The sequence below is a fragment of the Chelmon rostratus genome, chromosome 3, assembly GCF_017976325.1.
Source record: "Chelmon rostratus isolate fCheRos1 chromosome 3, fCheRos1.pri, whole genome shotgun sequence".
Taxonomy (NCBI): Eukaryota; Metazoa; Chordata; class Actinopteri; order Chaetodontiformes; family Chaetodontidae; genus Chelmon; species Chelmon rostratus.
The window spans coordinates 13,610,650-13,629,136 of record NC_055660.1 but is presented as its reverse complement, the minus strand read 5'-3'; the positions used below and the strand labels follow the sequence as shown (position 1 = coordinate 13,629,136).

General features: G+C 42.0%; 1 protein-coding gene across 1 annotated transcript; it reads left to right on the top strand.

Annotated features, from left to right (window-relative positions):
- The first annotated feature begins 317 nt into the window (after window positions 1–317).
- LOC121604414 (transmembrane protease serine 6) lies at window positions 318–16,429 on the top strand. The gene is made up of 18 exons (XM_041933922.1): window positions 318–396; window positions 3,650–3,778; window positions 4,484–4,626; window positions 5,255–5,322; window positions 5,642–5,832; window positions 6,000–6,041; window positions 6,667–6,871; window positions 7,078–7,214; window positions 8,842–8,954; window positions 9,094–9,203; window positions 9,869–10,011; window positions 10,115–10,213; window positions 11,050–11,163; window positions 11,457–11,573; window positions 11,757–11,925; window positions 12,486–12,763; window positions 14,995–15,131; window positions 16,134–16,429. Exons 1-18 carry the CDS (start codon window positions 318–320, stop codon window positions 16,296–16,298), a joined length of 2,439 nt encoding a protein of 812 aa, XP_041789856.1. The 3' UTR covers window positions 16,299–16,429.
- The last annotated feature ends 2,058 nt before the right edge of the window (window positions 16,430–18,487 follow it).

Genomic DNA, 18,487 nt, shown 5'->3' with positions numbered 1-18,487 from the left:
TAATCAAGCCATCAGGTATGACTTTGTGGATGTATTTTAGCTTTATTCCACTGTCATCCATAGCAGAGAGATAACCTAACCTATCCTGAAAGAATGTGCAGTTCCAAACGAGCTCTGGGAAATATTGACTGACTTTACCCTTACCTTTGGACTTACAAACAGAAGGGGAGCCGTTTGAGTCTGTCGGAGCAACATGTCTGGTTATGTGCTTACCAGAGATGCTGAATAAAATCAGTTAAATTGGAAATCCAGACGTCAGCGAGCCTCCATGGATGGTGAGATGATTTCTGAAGGAACAAAGGACGAGGAGTGATGCAATGGCGCTCGGGCACGGCTCGAAGAAGTCATTTTCATGTGACCAGGGGGTCACACCTGCTTCCCTGATCGATGGGGTCAGTAATGCTAACACTGAAATAGATACATATGTAGTCTGGTATTTCTCAGTCAGTATGTTGAGATTAGTGTACGTCAAACCTGTGGAGTTGTTAGAGTAAACTAGTGTTGAACAGAATTCTATGTGCACCTTCTTGAAAATGTAGTGAATGGAGGATTTGTTTTGGTTTTGAATGTTTGCTCTGGTCGTGAACTTAAAGCTGCTTTCATATGGCTTTGGGCTCATGATGGTTTCACAGACTGAAAAGTCAATTAATACAGACATAAGAATAAAAGATATGAAAATAAAAAAAGATGATGTATCTGTCTAAAAGGCTTTAGCCTTTACACATCATAGTCATCTATTCACAGGTCTTGCACATCTGCAAATGTGAAAAAAGTTGTAGCCTATAAATTCCAAAATTAGAAGCGCAAAATCTGATCTTGCCTAAAAGGATGCCACTTCACGATTCAAGATTCAAGATTCAAGATTCAAGATTCAAGAGTCTTTATTGTCATTGAGCATGTCAATGAAATTTTCATTGCAACCCCCATGTTAGGAACAGACAGTAAGAAAGATAAGAAGATTAGAAAGAATAAAATTAAGATAACTACAATAAAATTAACATGCAGTAGAAATATTCGTAAAAGCAATTAAAAATATAACAGAATGAAAATATACTAAGGCAATAAAATATACTAAACAATAAACGATAAAATATGCCAGTGAAATGTGCCATCAGAATAAAATATACGAGCAGAATAAAATATACAAGCAGAATAAAATATACACAGTAAAATGTACCGACAGAATAAAATATACCAGTGGACGATAAAATATGCCAATGAAAATGAAATGTGCCAATATACTAAAATGTATATAATTTAGTTAAGTATATGTGTGTACCTAAAAGTTAAGTACACAGAAGGTGCAGGTGGAGGTGGAGGTGTAGGTGTAAAAGTGTGCAGTGGTTCACAGTTCTCACAGTCTCTCACTGCAGTGAGGGGCTGCTGGGGGTGATAGCTCTAACAGCTCTGGGGAAGAAGCTGTCCCTCTGTCTGTTATTGGTGGTGCGGATGTTCCTGTACCGCTTTCCTGATGGAAGCGGTACAAACAGTCTGTGGCCCGGATGGCTGGGGTCCGTGGCGATGGATCTCGCCCTCTTCCTGACCCGGCCTTCATATATAGAGTCTAGGTCAGGGAGGGGGTGGCCCACGATGCCCTGTGTAGTTTTAACCACCTGTGCCAGTTGTTTCCTCTCCTGTGCCGTACAGCTGCCATACCACACTGTCACACTGAGGCAGAGGATGCTTTCAATTGTGGCCCTGTAGTAATTGACGAGCAGCGGCAGAGGAGAGTCCAGCTCGTTTCAGTTTCCTGAGGAAGAAGAGCCTTTGTTGTGCCTTCTTCACCAGGCGGGAGGTGTTCATGGACCAGGAGAGGTCAGATGTGATGTGGAGACCCAGGAACATGATGTTGTCCACACGCTCCACCACTTTTCCGTCCATGAGGAGGGGGGCGTGATCCGTCTTCCTGGACCTCCTGAAATCCACAATGACCTCCTTGGTCTTCCCTGTGTTCAGCACCAGGTTGTTGGCTGAACACCACTGGGTGAGCTGGCGTATCTCCTCTCTGTAGTGGGTCTCCTTGTTATCTGAGATGAGACACTTCACTTCACGACTGTGTTGGTGGGGTGGATGGCAGCACAGTCGTGAGTAAACATGGTGAAGAGGGCCGGGCTGAGCACACAGCCCTGTGGCCTGCCCATGCTGAGGACCATGATGATGTAATGTTCCCTATTCTCACCACCTGAGGCCTCAATTATGCTCTGAGACAGGCATTTAGGACCTGTTGAGAGAGAAAAAGTCGAGAAAGCGAATGCATCAGACCCTTACACAACACATTCATTTACTGAGGATATCATTCACTTTGATAAAGCCAAATAACTCACCTATTACCCATATAACTGCAAAACATTTTTGAGAGAATTGTTGTAGTTTGACAGAAAAGCAAACAAAAATGTTTTTGTCTTATACACATACTGCTTTTGCTAATGTGAAAATCACAGCAGCAACAATTCATGGTTAAGTCAGAAATCTATAAATAGAAACATATAACTAATCAGAATAAGAATGTGACTAAAACAATAGCTGCTTGGTTGTGGGCAATGAGAAATGTTAAAGCATTAAATCTGAATTTCTAAAATGTAAAGGCATTGTTGGCTGTTTAGAGAGAAAGAGAAAAACCGCAACAGCCATATGGCCAATCATAGTCTACAGACACTGTATGAACACACACAATCAGTTAATCAGTCAGACCTTATACTTTCTACCCCCTACCCGAACAAGGGTTTGTATCCAATCCCTAATTTCATTTTTGACTCTACCTCTTTACTTTCAACCCCCTACCCGAACCAGAGTTTGCATCCCACACCCCGCTTTTATTGGTGCAGTTGGTGAGAGGTAGGGGTAGATGATGGTAGTGGCATGTGGCATCTAGGCCTGTGGTAGCATTGTAGCAGCTAACAATAGCTAAAGCAGTGCCAGTTAGTATTGGCATCTAGCAGTTAACATTAACAGTATAGGTGAATCTAGCTTTATCGTTTCTTCTGTTCCTCTTAGCAGGTAGCGGTTAGCATTATCATTATCATTAGCTAAATGGTAGCATCAGTACTGGCCACTACCTGGAGCATCTCCTAAACAGGCCTGGGTCAGTTGAACGTGACAGTGCTGTTTGGATTGTGTAGGAGCAGTGTGAACTGGCACTGGGGGGGTGACTCTGGGACGCCAGAATTCCTAGCCTCCTGGAGGTGTCGTGGGACTAAGTAGGCGAAACACTGTTGAAGGGAGGTTTCCACCTGATGACCCCCAGAGACGTGTTCAGAATCACTGCTCTTTGGCATGTATAGAGGCAGATTAGAGCTCCAAGGCTCTTCACTGAGAATGAATCCTCTTTTTGAGCACAAGTATCTTGTGTTTAAATTAAATGTGTGGCACTTCTCAGACAAATCAATGTAACACAAAGTGCTTTCCAGACATTCTGAACATTCCCTTCCTGGCCCTCAACACATCCATTCCCTGCATGCCACCGCATGGAACATTAAATGACTATTTTATAAGTACTGACTCATACAATCATAACTTTTCATAAATCTAAAATATAATAAGGAGAAATAAGAAAGGAGAAATAATTAAAATTAGTAAGATTCAATGAAAGGCCAAGACTGGATCTTCTACATTTAAGAAAGTCAAAGATTTGTCTGTTGTCGACAGGTAGGAGCCGGTGGACAGGCCGTGACTCCCCCCAACAGGAAGACGAGGTCCTGCAAGTGTCTCCTGGCCTTCACCATCATCGTCATCATCATCTTCATAGCCGCAGGAGCCACACTGGCCTGGTACTTCCTGGGTAGGGAGCTTTCTTTTCTTAAGTTTTTAGCCATGACAGCGGCATGACTGTCAGTCAGTCAGTGCGTCCCTCACTTTGATCACAGACTGAAGTATCTCAACAACTTTTATTTGCCATTAAATATTATGCGGATATTCATGTTTCCCTAAGGATCAATCCTGCTGACTTTCTTCATCTACCTGACCTTTACTCTAGAGCCACCAGCAGATTACATTTTTGCTTTTAAAGACATATCTTTGGTGAATTTCCACGAGATTTGGTTCAGATCTGTATTCAGGGTCCTCAGAGGATGAATCCTGATGACTTCTATGATGCCCTGACTTTTACCATAAAGTGACCAGCGGGTCAAAGTTTTCATGTATCCAGTGAAGCATCTGTTTGATGGCTTGGTGTAAACGTTTTTGCAAATTTACGTTTATACAGTATTTATATGACTTTTATACCCAGCAGCTTGAGTTGTACTTTGTTTCCTGCTAATAAACAAATGTTAGCATGCTAGAACATTAAGATGCTAGCCATGGCAAATATTACACCTGGTAAACGACAGCATGTTAGCTGGTCCTTGTGAGCATGTTAACATGTTATAGCATTTAGGTCAGAGCACTGCTGCACCTAAGAAGTCTCATAGAGCTGCCCTAATGGCTGTGGGCTCTTGACTTTTGTTTATTAACACTGTGTTAATCTTCATAAATCCCTCTGTAACAGAATACAGGGTTTGGGTGTTGGAGGATCGTGTCCAGCAGCAGTACACGGCCTACCTGTCCATCCTCAACCGGAACTTCTCTGCTGATCTGTCCTCTCACAACAATCCTGCATTCAAAAAAGAGGCAAAGGGAGTGCAGAAGCTGGTGAGCAGGGACCATGAATTCCCCTGATACTGATGTACACTAGAATAACTTGGTTCACATCCTCAGGGATGGCGAGTGAAGCTTGTTTTTCCATATAATCTTCACAATGCAATCAAAAACTACCTGACAAATATGAAAACCAGCAGCAGTCTTGTTGGAATAGTGAAGACTGTACGTAGATTATGTCCAATAACACTTCAAGGTGTACTATGCAGGATTTTCTGAGCAAATAATGTATACTTATAAAAGTAATCCATCTTGATCATCAGTTGTGACCCACTAGAGGTGCTGTGGTTGGGACGGTTTTGGGCTGTAGCCTCCAGCCACCAACGGCGTGCACAAAGAAACCAGGTGCCAGACCGTAAGCAGCATGCATCCACAGAAAAAAAACGCAAATATTGTGAGGCAAAAGGTGAAGAGCCACATGGAGTTGGCTTGTTTTATGTTGCACCGTTGCAAAAGTCAGCTTTTCCACGACAACAAATGCTATTTTCCTACAGTAGTAGCTTACAGTGTGCATGAAAGCAGCACGTTTCTGGTTGCATTCCTGCCTAGCATACCTTTAAATGTATCTTGCAGTTGTATACTCGCATGAGAACAGGTGGTATTCTTGTCTTCTGTCTTTCAGGTAGAGAAGATGATGAAGGGCTCGAGTCTCTCTCGATACTTCAACTACACCACTGTCTTCGCCTTTGGGTACGTAGATCAATTGGGCTGAATAGCAGCAAGATTAGAGTGACAGAAGTTGTTTACAGTAAATACTCGTGTCTGCGAAAGTCTTGTGCTTATAGTAGATGCTTTTACTCATGTGACATCACTTTTGGAAGTGGTTTACAGGTGCAACCCAGCACACTTCTGACCACACCCGTTCATGATGATGGTACAGCACATTTGAAGCTGCTCTTCATCCTGATAAATGATAATAGTCATTTACGTCATGTATTGCTCGTCTCTTGACATTTCAAGGCACCTTTAACTGCTGTGTGATTTTTGGTCTGGACCTTGCTCGCTGCAGGGAGGGGAGTGTCGTGGCTCACTTCTGGATAGTGATGTCTGTGCCATGCAGCCATGTTGGGAGGGTCACGCTGGAGAAGGTCACAGGGAGCCTGGAGGAAGGCCTGAGGTGGCACGGAGGAGCATCGAAGGAGGAGGAGACAGCCTGCATCAATGGATACGTCCTCCACCTCCCCTCGCTGTCTGTCAGCGGTGAGAGCAAGAGAGGAGCACACACCAAGATGTGTGTATGTGTGTGTGTGTGTGAGACAGAAATTAAACGTGTGTGAGGAAAGAGGAAAATGTGAGACTCGGGGACACATGAAAAGATCTGTTTTACTTTACTGTCTCGTGTGTCTTTTTTTCTCTGCTCCCTACAGAAACTGACTCCAAAGTTATAGAGCTTTTGAAATCCTCATTTGGTATCTCACTTTATTGTCATTTGCTTGTTTATGATTTCTTATTCTGCATTAATTTATTCATTCTGATTGAACCTTAATTAGCATGCACCACAATTTATATTTCTCTGAGCAAAAACTGCAGAAAAGCAAGTGCTTTTCACATGTAATATTATGCATTTATGGTTACAGACAGTATCATCTAGTATGAGACAATTAAAAATCCTTTTCTTGGCATCATTAAGAATTGAATTGCAAAACAAACAAAGATCTATGATTATAAAACTCTTATTTATGACAATTAGGAAGCAAATGATGGTTTCCAAAATGTGTGAGACTTATTAATTGTTTGAGTTGAACACAATCCTGTTTGGATTCTTAGATGTTTTTTTACGTGTGGGAATGAATGGGAATCTTTCTCATGCCAGTTAGCTAATGGTATGCTGACTCTGGTCTTGGAATTAATGCTCAGTTCCAAACATAAAATCAAGGTAAAACACGCCACTGACACGTGATGCTGTAATTCATGTCTGACCAGCTTTGACAAATCAATCACCTGCTGCAACCTGAATCTGGCAAAAATGACTTCAACAAATCTAATCTGAAAGCTCGGCTTCTAACTCCAGCTTTTTGGCATCCTTTCCCCAAGGCTGTTACCGCTACCAGAAGGTGGTATCCCGCAGCCCTTTGGCTCTCCGTGGCCCCAACACGCAACGCTCCTCCTGCCTGTGGCACCTCCAGGCCGCCCCCGGCTCCCAGCTGGAGCTCCACATGGAGTGGCTGCTGCCGGAGTGTCGAGACAGGCTGCTGGTGTACAACTCCCTCGCCCCCACGGACACTCACCTCATCACATCGTGAGTTGCATCCAGCTAGACATTTGTATAGATTGTGACATATCAGGCCAATAATGTCCCTCTGCTGAACATCGCACCTCAAAGGAGAGACTGTCATTGCATTATATGTAAGAGATTAAACATTTACCCTTTAAATTAATCACACTTAGGAGGTCACGCTAACTATGTTTCCCACTGTGTGCTTTTGTTTCCCTCTGGCCTCCCAGTGTGTACGGCTGCAGCAGACATGAGCGTGTGGTGCGTGTGCTGTCCACAGGGGAGTGGATGACGGTGGTTTGGAAACAGGGTCTGTACAACTACAAGGACCCCTTCTCTCTGTCTGCACAGGCCTGGGACCACCAGGGTAAGACCAGCTGAGAACCCAGCCTTTCTTTTAGCAGTTTTGCATTTTTCATACAATGTTGCACACGCAGCCTGAGAGGAGACAGATGATGAGTTAATTTCACCCTCAGTGAGCAGAGTCAAATCACCACAGCGCTTTTTTTTTATTGATAGACTAAAGTTGGAGGAAAGGTGCCAGATTGCTAAACAAGACAAAGAGTCACCATCTGATCTCATGCACAGTGGCGCTTTGAGCTAAATGCTAACACTACCATGCTATCCAAAGATGCTGATGTTTAGCGGGTACAATGGTTAGCATTTTTGCCATTTAGGATTAAGCTAAAAGTGCCAAAGTGCTAGTTTACTTTGGACAAAGTGAAATTTGAACCTCATGATGGGACAAGAGGAGAGATTAAAGATTAAAGGTGTTTTTGAAATTCCTCCTGAGGGGGGCATGCATGTGTTGACCAAGTTTCAGGGCAATCCATCCAATAAAAAAGGAGACATTGCACTTGGTGTTGGAGGAAAAGTTGGGTGAAGCATGAATTTCTGTACCAAATTTCATCCAGTGGATGAGTGAGATATCTCACAGGATAAATTTTGACCTGCTGATTGCGTATAAGAGGAGAAGTCAGTGGACTGCCAAAATCTGTCGGCTTAATCCTCTGGGTACTGAAAATGGCTGATAGATGATGATAATCCATCCAGCATTGTTGAGATGTTTCAGTTTGGATCAAAGTGGTGGATTAACTGATACACTCACCAACAGAGCAGCAGACCAACACTGCCATGATGCTGCTAGAAGTGTTAACCAGCAATAGACCACCAAGATATTGACATTAGTTTGCCTATAGCTGATCTAATGATCACCATGAATTCCACTGTCACTGACATTAATTAATTATATAATAAACTTTATTTGTATAGCACCTTTGGTCCAATGAATGCAGCTCAAGGAGCTTTACAACAAAGAAATCAGATGCACCATGTGTGTCACATAAAAAGACAAAGAAAATGATTGGAAAATTAGAAGGATAATAAACTTGCTTGATAATTGTAAAAATAAGATTAAAGGATAAAAGCAGAACAAAGAAAATGCATAGTATAAAATGGAAAATAAAATAAAATAAAGGTAAAAACACACAGAATGCATAAAATCAAGTGAATTTAAGTAAGTTTAAGTAAGCTTGTAAAAGAAGTGCAGCTGTGAATAAGTGCGAGTCAAGTCAAAGGCTAAATGGAAGAGATAAGTTCAATGACATTGATGGGGTTTTTTTTTCTTGTCTGTCATTCAGCAGAGGTGTAAAACTTTCCACTCAGCCAGACGCTCTTAAAAGATGTTTACTCAGCGGCTGCGCCCACTTAAGTTTAACCAGACTTAGTGAATGACATTTATTCTGCCTAAAATGCAGCCTGGCGAAGCATCCCCAACATACCCTATTAAACACCACTTCGTACCTGATCAGGCGAGGTTGGATCCAGTCCTGCAGGCTCTGTTTTTTGGTAGCAGGTGCCATTCTGTCAAATCCATTCTACAGTGGATCATCTTTTTTCCTCTGAGTTTTCACCCTGTGTTTTGTAGTTGAAATTCACTGATGCTGCAACATAGAATCACTTTCTATTATGGATTGAAATACTTTCTTTCTCAGAGTGTAACTCCAGTATAGAGCTCAGGGCAGAACCAGGGGTCCAAGGGACACTGAGGACACCTTTCTTCCCCAGCTACTACCCCCCTGACACCAACTGTACCTGGAGCTTCACTGTAAGACACTCCCTCATCCTCACATCTTCCATTTCTTGAATGATTGATTGATTCATTTCTTGGTAACCATTAACAAGACCTCATATTAACAATAAATGCATGTTTGTATGTGCACTTTAGTGTAATTTTGTGATTTCAGATGCCCAGTGTGGGGATGGGCTTGTCTCTGGAGTTCGACGGCTACGAGCTAAGCAGAGCCAGCTACAACCAGGTCTGTACTCAGGGACAGTGGATCATCCAGAACCGCAGGTAGGCAGACTTTCAATAGAGAACAGCTGAAAAGTCTGCACACCACAATTTATATATAAAAAACATGCACCTGCACAGATGTTGTAGGTCAAACCCTACTTTCTTATCCTGCTGTCGATACCAAACCACATGCAGGTGGCAGTAATACATAGACAATATACTTATTTACTGACACGATAATGCTGCTACAATTACGAGCAGAGTCATGTATGTGAAGTGATGCTGATCCGCCACCTGTGTGTGGTTTGGTGTCTGAGAGGAAGTATCTTTGCATGTGACAGTTTTTCACGCAGGTCACAACGTGCAGACTTTTCAGTTAATTTCCTACCGAATAAAAACACAAATTAACAAAGTTAAATTACACAGTAAAAAATATTATGCTCATATCATCACGTGATTCTATTCTGTGCTGAACAGCAGGGGGCAGCAGGGTTCCATATGAGCTTCCTGTTAAAATGTCCATTCAAACATTTAATTTTTTATTCCAATTTTCATTTCTATTTCTATTAAATCTGACAAATCCTGTGTTAGTGTAACCACTGTTTAACCGGGAGAGGTTTGTCATGAGTGCCTTAGACAAATTGAGAGTCTTTTACCAGAGTCTTCTTGCGTCCGCTGTAGGGAAACATTTCCACCTGATTTTAGCGTGTCTGTCCATTTCTCAGGCTGTGTGGTACCAGGGGCCTGCAGCCATACAACGAACGCCTCCTCCTGCTCTCCATGACGGCCACTGTTGTCATGACATCAGAGGTGTCACTCACAGGGCCGGGCCTTCAGCTGCACTACAGTGTCTTCAACCTATCAGATCGTACGTCGTGGATGAGATTTGGATAACTTAACTGCTTAGCAATGTTTCTGCCGTGTTCCGCTTATGTTGATGAACAGAGTGTGTGTTAATGTGTGTTATACAGCTTGCCCAGGCCAGTTTCTGTGCACCATTAATGGGCTGTGTGTTCCTGCCTGTGATGCAATCAAGGACTGTCCCAACGGACTTGACGAGAGGAACTGTGGTATATACTTGTTTTTTAAATCAGGTCACACATAATTTGTTGCGTGTTATGTCGAAAAAGTGGCACATAGCAGGAAGAACATAAAAAAAAAGAATATGTCGGACCACCACACAAAATCAGTGAAGCCCAAAGCATTTAGATGTTGATGAATTCACTCTCAAATAACGTTGTGTCCGTCACAGATTTTTAAAACCTCGTCAGCATGCTGCTCACGTAAGCTGGCTGGTCTAAAAGTCGGAGGGTGACGCTGATCTGATCTGATGGGCCTGTTCTTTCTAATTCTACTGAATCCATTTCGATGCCAGACAGTATCTCACAGTTTGAAACCTGTGAGATCTGGCAGCTTGTCAAGATACGATGCTGTTACTGGTTGGGCTTTTTAGCTGTGAGCACCGGTAGGTCATGGATTGGCCATTAATTAGACACTTTTTAGTCGGGAGTAACAGCATTTATCATGTGATATAAAGAAATCAGAAAGTATTTTAAAGTATTCATTTTTGTTTGCATGCTTTGCTAAGTAGGTGTATGATAACATATGGAGAATTTATGTAGCATAAAAGCATAGATTGCATATAATACACTGAAATGAAAGTAAGAAGATACTCCTTTCGCCATTTCACCAAATTAAGACAAATGTGTCACCATGCACAGTAACTGGTTATCAATTTATCTACCAAAAACATTCAAGTATCCTAATATGAAGCTGCAAATGAAAAGTTTAAATGAAAATGAAAAGCACAGCAGACTGTCTCTACTCACAAATGCATTTCCCTGTGTGTGTGTGTGTATGTGTGTGTGTGTGTGTGTGTGTGTGTGTGTATACGTGTGTGTTTTAGTGTGTGCGGCACAGTTCCAGTGTCCAGAGGACAGTCAGTGTGTGGACTACTACAAGGTGTGTGACCAGCACCCAGACTGCCCTGAAGCAACGGATGAGATGAACTGTACTGATGGTAACACACATCACATGCCCACAACGTTTCACACAGCCTTTTGCAACACCTAGTACCTGAATTTTTAAGATTCGCAATTTCTTTGTTGTTATTTTAACTCAGAACATAAAGATGTCTGACCTCAGAGATCCGGTATTCTAAATACAAACCTGCTGCGTACAGAATAATCAGAAATATACTTTCACTAAAAAGAATCAACCAACTCTCGGTCCCGAAATGTGTTGAGACTCTCATTCTCATTCAGCAAAGCACTAACCATGCGAGTATGTGTGTTTGTGTGTGTGTGTGTCCAGGTGTGCAGTGTACAGACATGACCTATGTGTGCGCTGATGGAACCTGTCTGAAGAAGCCGAATCCAGAGTGTGACTTTGTCACCGACTGCCCCGACGCCTCTGATGAGAAACAGTGCGGTGAGAAGATAAACATCTGGTTTTGATGTTTTTCCATTTCGCTTTAACTCAGCTTGGGGTGTATTTTGACTTTATACTTTTGAATTTTGAGCTCTCTTGGACAGGTTTCTTAATGTCAACCTCTATGAATCCATATTTGCAACTGTGTGTTTTAATGCAGTATTTCTGCGTATGTGTCTTCAGACTGTGGCCTCCGGCACTTCTCCAGCCGTATTGTAGGGGGTACCAATGCCACGGAGGGGGAGTGGCCATGGCAGGCCAGCCTGCAGGTGCGGGGTAACCACATCTGCGGGGGGGCGCTAATCTCCAGCCAGTGGGTGGTCTCTGCTGCCCACTGTTTCTATGACGACAAGTAAGAGCAGGAAGAGGGGAGGAAGTGGTGATAGAGTGTACACTCAAAACAAAAACATGCAACAATTACAAGCTTTTTCTCTCCAATTAAATATGATTATTTCTCTGAATTTGATGAAGCACTTTTAGCATTTCAGCACTTTTTAGTCCTGTTTAACTTTGTTTTCTTCAAACTTTTTTATGTTCGGTGCTGCTGTTGTGTCCTGTTGAGCTGCTGTAACAGCCTGTTTGACTCAAAGCCAGCGCATTTATGTATTTATAGATGCTTGTGTCTTTCAAAGCCAGAATCAGCTGGCTGGACCACGGCCAAAACTATAGCTGCAACATCCTGAGGAGGATTAACAATTCTTCTCTTGTGTGATGATTAGAAGCTTCTGCAGCTTTCAGTGAGTGTGGATGAGGAAGATTTTGTTCTAAAATAGAAAGCGGGCTTGTTGACAACAGTCAACAACTACAACTATATATAAAAGTCACGATGTGTTATTTTGGTTTGTGCAGCAGAAATAAAATTCTTCCTTATCGCCCCTGTAACTCATAGCAACTGTTTTTCTCCTGCGGCAGCCTTTACTCCCCCTCAGTGTGGACGGTCTACTTGGGTAAACTCCTGCTGAACCGCAGCAGCTCTACTGAGGAAGTGGTGCGAGTTCAGCGGATCCAAATTCACCAGTACTACGACGAAGATACCCAGGACTACGACCTGGCCCTGCTGAAGCTGGACCGGTCCGCCTCCATGGTGCTGGCTGGACATGCTCGACCCGCCTGCCTGCCTCCGCCCACCCACCAGCTTGAGCCGGACCTGCTCTGCTGGGTCACCGGCTGGGGGGCTCTCCGTGAGGGGGGTGAGGATTTAGAGAGGGAAGGGGGGTTGCATGCTGCCCGTCATCACAGGCTGCATGTTTAATAACAGTGAGAAGTTCCAAAAAAAGTAATTTTTTCCTCAAAACCTCAGAGATTGCTTCATTTGAATACAGCTGGAGTCTGGCATCAAGCAAACATGGAGTGTGTGTTAAGTCCTCCCTCAGATAATTTTATCTATTAGCTCCATTCAAAGTAGTGATTTACTAAATCAGGTTGCACATTCACAACTTCAGGAATACAGCAAAGACTTTAAGAACGCATATGTTTACTTCTTAAGTGCAGGTGGTTAAATCATGAGCAATCAGCGTTATAAACAGGAAGTCACTGCAGCATCACAGCACACAGTATAACTGCCAAAAATACAGAATCAGCTTTAGAGATCAGGTGATGTATGAGACTAAACAGCCAATTATTGTTGTTTTTAAACTGGCACACTGTTTCAGAGTTTGGTGTATCTATTCAATTTGGAATAAGAGGGAAATGTCTAATTATAGCCTAACCTAACCAACACTATTAAGCTACTTACTACGACTTTGTTAGCTCAATGTTTTTGTGGAAAAAAAAATGTAATTTGATATCTTCCCAGTTATTAAGCAGAATTTTGATCAAGTGTCAGCTTGGATATGTCAAAAAAATATTACGCTAGTTTTGCCAGTATGTTCAGTTAGCGGGTGTAAATATTTAGTATCTTATGTTGGAACTAGCTTGTGCGGTGGAGCATTTTTTATTTTTTTTATTTTGTACCTTTGTTGTAACTAGGCTAAATCTGAAGTTTACATCTGGTGCAGCTAGCAATTTTGTCGAAGACAAAGTGGCTTGGTTTCTCAGCTCAGTGTGAATTCTTTCTTTAAATGCTAACTACGTCCCGATAATTTCGATCAAGTCCAAAAAACTTGCAGTCCTTATTTCTGAATACAAATTTGCTTTAAGACTGAGTAAAAGCAGGACACAGATCCAGATGGTTATGATTAAGGAGAAGGATGCATTGTTCCAAAAGGGGAAGATTGATCACTGGGAGACGATCTGTGCAGATGCAGGAGGGAGCGGGCAGGCAGGTGAGGTGAGTCAGCAGGACTGCAGGTGGAGGACTGGAGCCTGGCAGACTTGGCAGGCAGATACATGAGAGAGATGATCCTGAGGCACGAGGAGAGCATGGTTTAGTTACTTGAAAAAGGCAACGAAAAAAACTGTTCAACGTTTCAAAGAACAACACAACTTTAAAAGGAACATTTGTGTTCTTTGCTATGCAATGAGTCATCTTTATGATTTATCTTCTGCTCCTAAGTTGCAATGCATTTTTATAAACATGAACCATATCAGATTAACTTTTATTTGGTGCTTTTGACTTGCAGGTTTATTTTATAAAAGCTGATGTCTAAGTGCAGCATTTAATTTTTTCTTAGAGCAGTAACCTTTTTCCACCATAGCATGCAGTATAATGTAGTATTTCCACAGGAAGCGATTTTAGATATCTTCTGCAGTATTTGAAAACCCCCGTATCGTCAGTGGCTCTTTGACCTAACGGGCAGCGTGTGGGGAGGCTTTGCGGGGATGGTGATGTGGAGGAAAGCAGGTGCGCTATTACTGTACGATAACAGAGCAAAAACACATCAGATTAAAGTATTTAAATTAAAAAGGCAAGAGGAGATAGAGTGATGTGGGTGGAAGTGTGTGGGTTGTGGTTTCCGGTGAAAGATGAGAAAAGGTGTTTGAAACTATCAGCACCGACAGTTGCATAAAGATTCTCAAGACGCAGCCAGACAAGATAAACACAGCTCTGTAACTTCGGAAAAAGCTTCGGAAAAAAAGCTTTGGTGATTGTGTGTCCATTTCAATGTGGTTAAACCAATGAAGTTTCTTTTCACTGTAAAGACGAAAATTTTACTGGCTTTTTTGTTCACTGCTGGTGGGAAACTGTGTGCACATAAAAGAGTAGCTACAGCCATGTTGGGTATGTTCAGGCTGGTCATTGCAGTGTGTCAATCATCAATACTTTAATTATTTCTGCTGAAGCTGAGGAGTTGATGACTGCAGTCTGCGACAAATTTTACTCTGGGCTTGTGTGGTTTGGTGGTCTCTTTTTCAATGTTCAGATGTCAAAAGAAGAAGAAAGGGAGGTGGATGCAGACTTTTTTCTTTACCTAAAAAATATGACTTAAGCAGACTGAAAAGAGGATGTTCACTGCTTCACCTTTCCCTCTGACCTCTTCAGGCAGTTCCAGTAATGTGCTTCAGAAGGTGGATGTTCGCCTGGTCAGCGAGGAAGCCTGCATTCGCTCCTATGGCCACCTGGTCACTCCCAGAATGCTTTGCGCCGGTTACCGCAGTGGAGACAAAGATGCCTGTCAGGTACAGAGAAACATACATGCAAAACTAGAAGACATTTAAACTTGCACTATAATAAGAAAAATCAGATTAATCCCACACTGGCGATATAAAATTGTTGCAGACTGCAAAGAACAAAAGAGAGACATAGAAAGATTAAAAGACAAAAACGGATACAGAATAAAAATCATCTATATATACATATATCTGTACATTATATATCAGAGTATGAGAATGCTACTGCCACAAAAGTATAATTGCTGTATTGAATTGCACACGAGTCAGATTATGGGTAATAAATAGTGTTTTTGTACTATTACACAGTAAAAAAAATATTCAACACAGTAAAAATATATAATATTGCACAAGATCTTTGTACAGCTCAGCTTTACAGGGATTTTTTATCTTTAAACTTATTGCTTTGGTTTTACAGTCTGTTCTTTTACTACACATTCATCATGACAACTTTACCAGGTGTCCGTGTTGTGTTCGGAGCTACAGTTGCACTGCCCCCAAGTGGCAAAAAAGGAGAACATGCTGGAATTAATGCAGTTTTAAAACAGGAGTTATACAGTTATGAAACATCCTGTAAAGTCCTGTAATATTTCATAGCTGACATAATAATAAATTTCAGTTTGTGCTGTGTGGTTAGGAGAGAATCATCAAGTGCATGTAGTCTCTTTCTCTTTTTGTCTGGATGTGCAACCACAAAAGTGGACTGGATTTGTATTTATGACAAATTACAAATATCATGTGTACACAACATACCCTGCTAGCAGTTGCATCTTAATGTAAATGCATACAGTACATGTGTATGTTTGGTGTATCAAGTCCTCAGGATGGGGTACTTGTGTTCCTCATAAACAACACATAGGACATAAAGTGTGTTTTAAAGCCAGACATCCAAACACGGAGTGACATCATAGTTGAGTCACCACTGTTGGTCATCAGTCTTATTAACTGTGGTCATTTTGCGCAGTAGAGACATAAAAAATTCACCCCTTTAACACTGCCTGTCTCTGTCAGGGAGACTCCGGCGGTCCCTTGGTTTGCCAGGAGCCGTCGGGCCGCTGGTTTCTGGCTGGGGTGGTGAGCTGGGGCAAAGGTTGCGGGCGTCCAGACTACTACGGCGTCTACACTCGCATCACCAGGCTCACGGGCTGGATCAAGCAGGTCATCAGCAGCCCCTGAGACACTGGGCATCTTCATCATCCTGACGTCATTGTCCTCACAACCCGACGCTGGATGCGAATGAAAACATTATCCACATGAGGATGAAAAATGATGGCAGATGGTTTGAAATTGCCACTGGGACAGACAGTAAGGTGGTAAAGTATTGAAAGATTTTTTTCCCCCCCAAAGTCATGAAGTAATAAAGCAAATATAAATCAAACTTCTTTATGTGGCATCTTTCAGAATTGCTATTACAAAGTCTCCAACGTGCAGTAAAAAAGAGACAAAATAGTGAAAATGAAATGAAATGTTATGTGGTAATACGCAAATAAAATAAGATTTTTTTTGGTGACTAAGAAAAGCTCGGTTTCGAGAAGTAATTGAAATGTGAAAGAAAGAAAGAAATTTGCCTTGTAAAAGGTCATGTAGTTCCTTGTTTGATCACTTACTCTCTTACAGACTGAACCTTCTATATTTATATTTATATTGAGCTCAAAGAATTTTTTCCCCCAATTAAACATCCTTCAGGTTTGTAATCAAGTTTGCAAAATACTGTTTGTTTGAATCTAAATTACAACAATACAAGTCTACAGCCATGCTTGAGCTAAATGCTAACATCAGTGTGCTAACATGTACAAAATGACAATGTCAACATGCAGATGTTTAGCAGGTATAATGTTTCACCATCTTATCATTTGCAGAACGTAGCTCACAGCCGACTCACAGACCGACATTTCCCTACCGCTACCTTGGCTAACAGCTACTCCGTGTGCACAGTGCATGGGGCTGTGACCCATGCAACTGCAGGCGAGTCAATTCATGCTTTGGCATCTTATTCATGAGATAAATCTTTTACTAGCTGCTTTTGAAAGTGTGAGGGGTTATTTTCGGGGGTCTGTGAATCACTGTGTCCGAAGAGAGAGGATTTTTCTTTTCAGCTGACTTTAGTATCAACAACAACAATAATATCCACACAGGGACTGGGAGCAGGTGCCAGAGCTTGGCATCACTCTCTGTGGCTGGATGCTCCTGAGTCATTGTTACTTGTAAACAAAACTGGAACAGAAAGCGTTTGTCCTCAGAAATTGGATTTGATTCTGCTGAATGACAAGCAAGGTCCTCAGGAGACAAAGAAACACACATCTATCCATCCATCCATCCATCCATCCATCCATCCTCTTTGTCTCATTAACTTGCCCTCTCTCCCTCACTCATCTTTTTACTCTTAAAATGAGCCCTAATCCTCTGGGGATATTTCAATATTTGGAAGTTCCCATTTTTAGTGTAATTGGTATTTTACAAGGCTGTAAACCATAATGACAGTTCTGCTCTATGAGGCATAACAGCAGTGTTAAAACTGGCCTCTGGGGGCCACAGGAACCATCCATCATGGCAGTTGGCTATACAGTAATGTTCAGTGCTTTCAAATGACCTTCACTGTTTTCCGTTTTATAGGACCTTTTGACTCATTTTGACAGTTAAAGCCTAAAATAGAAGGATTTGTTCAATGTTGTTTGTCCAGTGCTATTTGTAAATGTCAACACATTACAGGATTTCGGGCTCTTGAAGTTAGTTTTTAAGCTCTTCCCTTTGGCTGCCATTCAACACAAATAGCAAGTGTGCATTAATGGATAAATGAAGTAATATAAGACTTCATTGATCGAGAGCTGGGAGATTTTTCACATTATTTTTTAATCACATTAAGATGACACTGACCAACTGCTGTTATTTTGAAAGTGTAATCTTTTCCCATTCCTGCTTGATTTCAGCTGCTCAACAGTTCGGGCTCTCCTTTATCATATTTTATGTTTCATAATGTGCCAGACATTTTCTATGGGTGACAGTTGGGACTGCAGACAGGCCAGTTCAGCACCTGGACTCTTTTACTACGGAGCCCTGCTGTTGGAATATGTGAAGACTGTGGTTTGGCATCGTCTTGCTGAAATAAGCAAGACCTTCCCTGAAAAAGATGTCTTCTACTTGCAGCATGTGCAACCTGAATGTATGGTTCAGCATTAATGGTGCCGTCACAAATTGGCAGGTTACAGTGCATGTGGCATGATTTCCAAAAGCAAGTTCAAATTTTGATTCGTCAGACCGCAGGACAGTTTTCTAACTTCACCTCAGTCCATCTTAAATGAGGACCAGAAAAGGCAGCACAGCAGTGTTTCTGGATCTGGTTTATGTATGGTTTCCTGCATTTGTGG